This window comes from Oratosquilla oratoria, chromosome 34 (assembly GCF_046742065.1).
Source record: "Oratosquilla oratoria isolate Oo_2021 chromosome 34, ASM4674206v1, whole genome shotgun sequence".
Lineage (NCBI taxonomy): Eukaryota > Metazoa > Arthropoda > Malacostraca > Stomatopoda > Squillidae > Oratosquilla > Oratosquilla oratoria.
In genome coordinates this window covers 10313965-10319964 of record NC_134810.1, presented here as the reverse complement: position 1 = coordinate 10319964, position 6000 = coordinate 10313965, and the positions used below count along the sequence as shown (strand labels likewise).

Genomic DNA, 6000 nt, shown 5'->3' with positions numbered 1-6000 from the left:
CCAAAAATGAACACATAGAAAGAGAACAACCATACAAAAATGTTAGAAGATACAAGGCAATCATTAGACGAGATACTAATGGGCAGGGGTAATCTGATAAAAATGGGGGGACTTCAATTGCAAAGAAATTTGGTGGGAAAACATGACAGTGCGAGGTGATGACTTGTGGGGTAATGTACTACTAGATATGACCATGGAATACACAATGACTCAGTGAAAACGCCAGATACAGAAACAACAAAGAGCCGCCGAAACTAGATCTAATATTTACAACGGAACCTGAAATTGTGGATAAAATCAAATACAAGACACCAATTGGAAAGAGTGACCATACACTCATAAGACTGAACTAAAAGAAGAAATATACATGGAGAGAAATGAAAAGCATAGGAAAGGAAGATTGATGTACAACAAAACGGACTTTGCAAAACTAAAGAAAATCTTCCGGAATACAAACTGGGAAAATTTTTACATGGAAGAGACAAAAACTGAAGAGAAATGGAATATCTTGATGGATAATTACAAGGAAGGGGTAAATAAGCATGTACCAAGACAGAAGCAAGAGAGAGTGTACATTAAATGCTGGTTCACCAAAAGATGCAGTGAGGCAAAAGACAGAAGGGACAGAGCTTAGAAAAGGTGGAGAAAAGATGAAAAACCTGGAAAATAGCAAGTCTAATATAAACTATAGAAATGAGTATGTTAAAGTGAGAAGAGAGGAAAAAAGGAACCATGAAAGGAGTATTATAGATAAATGCAAAGAGCAACCCAAACTATTCTATCAATACATGAATGGCAAACTTAAAAACAATCAAGAAATGGTGAAACTACACCAAGGAAATATAGTATACACAGAAAACTTAGAAATGGCCGAAATCATGAATAATCACTTTAAATCTGTACTCACTAGAGAGAAAACACAATATTGGAATGAAGGTAATGAAAGGCGATCTCCCACCATGAGCGACATACAAGCACAAAATGAATATTAGAATACCTATCAAACCTTGATGTCAGGAAATCACATAGGCCGGATGGAATCGCAAATTTGATTATAAAAGAATGCAAAGAAGAACTAATGGACAAAATCCATAACATAATAAATTGTTCACTCAAAAAAGGAAAAATACCAACAGACTGGAAAAATGCTAACATTGTACCAATATATAAAGGAGGAAACAAGGAAGACCCAACTAACTTTAGGCCAGTATTACTAACTAGGACTATAGCCAAAATTTATGAGAAAATCATCAAGAATAGATGGGTAAAACACCTGGAAGACAACAGTATAATAAACCCAAGACAATTTGGGTTCAGACAAGGAAGATCATGTACCACAAACTTAATATGTTTCTACTCAAGATTAATAGACAGTGCAAGAAAGGAATGGATAGGCTGATTGTGCCTTCCTGGACCTACAAAAAGCTTTTGACAAAGTATCACACAAAAAAAATTATTAAAAAAAAAAAACTAGAACATATAGGAGGGATACAGGGGAACCTACTAAAATAGATGGAGGACTTCCTGATTGGTAGAAAGATGATAGTAGTGCTCAGAGAAAAATATTCATATTGGACAGAGGTGATCAGTGGAGTACCGCAAGGATCTGTACTAGCTCCAATAATGTTTGCCATTTTTGTCAACGACAGGGATGATGTAAAATGTTACACGAGCTTCTTTGCAGACAATGCCAAACTGTTTAAGAAAGTAAAAACTGAAAAGGATTGCGAATCACTGCAGGAAGACCTGAATAACGTATGGAACTGGATTCAGAAATGGAAAGTGGACTTCAAAATTAAGAAGTGTAACATAATGGAATTTGGAAAAAGTAAAAATAGAATATCAGGACAATATAAAATTGGAGCCAAGGAGGTAAAGAAGGAGAGATCTGAAAAATATTTGGGTGTGATTATCTCAAACGACTTGTCCTATGACAAACAGATAAACAAAATTTTTGGAGAATCCTATAACTTGCTAAGATCAATAAAAGTGGCATTTACATACATGGATGAAGAAATTATTAAAAAATATTGGTTACATTGATAAGGCCTAGACTAGAGTATGCGGCGACATTATGGTCACCCAGTACCAAAAAGAATAAAAAATAGAAAGAATCCAGAGAGCAGCAACAAAAATTGCACCTGCACTCGCAAACTTGTCATATGAGGAAAGATTGGCTAAACTAGATTTACCGACTCTGCAGCAAAGAAGAGAGAGAGGTGACCTACTGCCCATCTACAGATCATGAAAGGTACAGAAATACTTGATATAGAGGACTTGTTAAACTGGGACAGGAGAAGCACAAGAGGACATGAAATGAAAATAAAAGAACATAGCTACAGAAGAGATCTGAAGAAAAACAGTTTTCTGCATAGTGGTAGACACTTGGAACAGCTGGTCAGGCAAATAGTGTGCTCGGAAACCATTCATGAGTTTAAAGGCAAACTAGACACCACGAGCATAGCTCCCCTTCCCACAAAATACAACTAGGTAAATATTAGCATTGCATCCCTAAATGTAATATACTGGAAAGCACCTAAACATATGGGTAATTGTCTTCTTATCTAACAGTCTTTTCAAAACATTAATATAAATTCACAATTTCCTTGTAGTTTGCCTCCTTCACAACTCTCTTGACTTGCAAGTAATTTCCATGCATACATTGAAAACTGTCCTAAAATTTCAATATATCTACACAATTCATAAGGTACCAGTTCATTGCAAGTGTAGTCCAACACTGCTGCTTGAAAAACCAGTGAAGCACAGATTTCTTTTCTATTCTGCAGGTTCATCTTGACAAAGCAAGAAAATTTTATGAAGACCAATCAAAATCAAATCATTTGGCTCACCTGACTTTGCAATTTCCCTTAATGCTTTTTGAACTGTGGTAGTTTGAGTAGTTCTCAATATCTTGTGTTCTAATCCTTTAAAGACTTCTTTTTCCTGCTCACTGCACAAGTAAACAGTACTAGACCTTTTATTAAAGCAGATCCATTGACTATTTGCCAATGGTAGTAGTGGAACTTCTTTAAGATCAGAGTATTCTCCATCAATGAGGATAAACTGAAGTAGTAGCTCTGATACATCATACACTCTGGTGTTCCCTGCCTTAAGATGGGTTCTAAGTAGATTTGGAGTTACAGCTTTTGGCTTAGCTTCTGCAATTATAGAAAATATGCACAATTGCAGACCAACCAAAGTTTACACAAAATTCTGTAAATATTCTTTCAAACTGTATACTGCTTACCCAAAATATTAAGAGATTGGAGTAAAGATTCAGGAAATGTGGATAAAGGAGTGCCCAACTCTGTCAAAGTTTTTATGACAGCATCCTTCACTTCTGCTGGTTCCAAATTTAATGTATGGGTAGACACCACATCACATGGTTTCATCATCTTCATCTTAGCCTATAAACAAATGATGAGCTATTAATTTGAAATATCACATAACATCAAAGCCCAGCTAAAAAATTTCATTAATGCATAACAGTCACCTTCTAAACTCTTTCATTACAAAAGTACCTTTACAAATTATATATAACTAGGCAGGACCTTCAATTCAACCCACTATGATGAATAATATACTGTTGACAAGTTTCAGTGATTGGAAACCTGCAGCACCAGTGACTAGCAACAATCCTAAGGACCTCGCAAACATCTAATTTTTTTTTTTTACAACCTGCTGTGTATTAGTGCTCCCTGAGGAATGCCATGGCTGGAACAGAGCTATCCCACAAATCCCTTGTAGTGTATACATGTGTTGTTGATGTGCATGACTGGGTCCAACGCAGTCTTCCATAATGTTTTGTGTGGTATGGGGTGAAGTATTACATCCTGGATAGTTATATGTTATGCATTCATCCTGCCTCTTCTGGTAATTGAAGTGCTGTATGGTGGCTGCACCTCAGTCTGGTGAGGTAGACTCTCCTCTTGGGGAAGAGTGGATTCTGAAGGATGGATATCTGGGGGTCTGCCATGCAGAAATGTAGTGTCTTTCAGTTAGTTGAAACAGTAAGTGATATGATTATGGATCCTCTGCAGGCAGGTGTCTGGTGGTTGCAGATGGGGTACAGCAGCTCTACCTGCCACTCAGGGCCTGCAAGATATTGAACATGTTGCCACAAAACTTCCTACACTCTGTGCATTGGTGGCCCCAGAGACACCACAGAACCCAATCTGCCTAGTGACACCACCTAAGCTAATGGAGGAAAATGTGGGGCATTTTAGAGATGGTTCCTGGAGCAGCTTACACACAATATTTGCAGTGAAGCACAAGTTCCTGCCAGAAACATGTAGGCCGCGGCATCAAGTTCACCTGTGGCCTGGCACATGTCCATTGTACATTTACTCACCACCATCCCTCACTACTAAGAAGTGTGGCATCACCTCGACAACATTGCTAAGAAACTTTTTGAGGAAGTGCTGGCAGGAGAACAGTGATGTGCACGCATGGTAATGGTGTCCAAGAGATATGGAATACCACGCACCACAGCGGATTTTTAGAAGCTTAACCAATCGTGCCTGACTGAAACCCATTACACCAGACCTCCTTTTGATCTCATCACAAATGTCCCTAAACATGCATTCAAAATGGTAGCAGATGCAAACTTTGGTTACCATCAAATATACCTAGACAGCAAGAGCTGCAACCTAACAAAATTCATCACCACCCCCTAAAGGTTCAATTCTGCTACCGTACAACACCCATGGGGATTGTGTAACACATGAACTTTCACAAAATGGTTTGACATCATTACCCACATCCCCAGAAAGATAAGTATGTAGACACCACACTTCTATGACAAATTGCAGCATCAGCTCAATGACATCACTATGGGCATAATTGCCAACAGGAGATCTGAGTAATGTGCACATATGGTAATGGTGTCCACAATAAATGAAAAACCACACAGAACAAAGGACTTCAGAAACTTGACCAGTCCTGCCTATGTGAAACCCACCACACCAGACATCCCTTCAATCTCATCAAGTGTCTCCAATGACATGTTCAAAACAGTGGTGGAGGCATACTTTGGATACCATCAAATACTCCTCAACATCAAGGGCTGCAAGCCAACAACATTCATCAGCACTCACAAACATTGCAAACTACAGCTATTCACACAACACTATACCCGACATCTGGAAGCGTGGTAAAATAATCACCATTCCAAAACCGAACAAAGACCCAACAACCCCAACATCGCACTGCCCAATCACACTTCTCTGCACCCTCTCTGAAGTCATTGAACACCTAATACTTCAACTTGTCACACCACATATTCCCCTTGCTGACTCACAACACTATTTTAGGCCACTACACTCCACAAACACTCTTCTGATAAACATCACACAAAGAATTTTAGATGGCATCAATTCAGATAGGCCCCAACACAGAACACTTCTTATAACATTAGACATTAGTAAAGCTTTTGATGCTATCCCCCGCCACAACCTAACAAATAATATATATAACACAGACATGCACAATAACACCAAAAGATGGCTGGCCAATTATCTGGCAGGTAGGAATGCTTACGTGTCATATAATGGACAATCGTCGCACATCAGAAACATTAAGAATGGAGTAACACAGGGCTCTGTTCTATCCCCCACACTCTTTAATCTATACATGCATGACTTATCCACACCAGACACCTCAGAAATACAAATCTCTTCCTACGCAGACGACATAACAATCACATGCACACATCGTAACACAAAGCTGCAGAAATAATCCAGCCATATCTTGATACACTTAACACATGGTTCATCACAAACAGACTCAAATCTACAGCAACTCTTCTTACCAACTGGACAAAAGAACACAAATACATACCTCATCTCTACATCAACAACACTCTAATACCACACACAAACACACCGAAAGTTCTGGGTGTAACATACAATACGTCCATGTCTTTCAAACAACACATCACAAACATAAAAAACAAATGCACATCTAGACCTAATGCACTTAAGTCAATCACTGGAACAACAT

At 38.5% G+C, this 6000-nt stretch overlaps 1 protein-coding gene across 1 annotated transcript in view; it reads right to left on the bottom strand.

The window, feature by feature from the left end:
* The window catches only part of LOC143018054 (sacsin-like), a 164337-nt gene that overhangs the window by 22550 nt on the left and 135787 nt on the right, over window positions 1-6000 (bottom strand). The window contains exons 8-9 of the mRNA XM_076173103.1: window positions 3248-3407; window positions 2850-3158 (exon numbers count right to left, since the gene is read on the bottom strand). Coding sequence (XP_076029218.1) covers window positions 2850-3158; window positions 3248-3407 — 469 coding nt within the window. The remainder of the gene's footprint in view (window positions 1-2849; window positions 3159-3247; window positions 3408-6000) is intronic.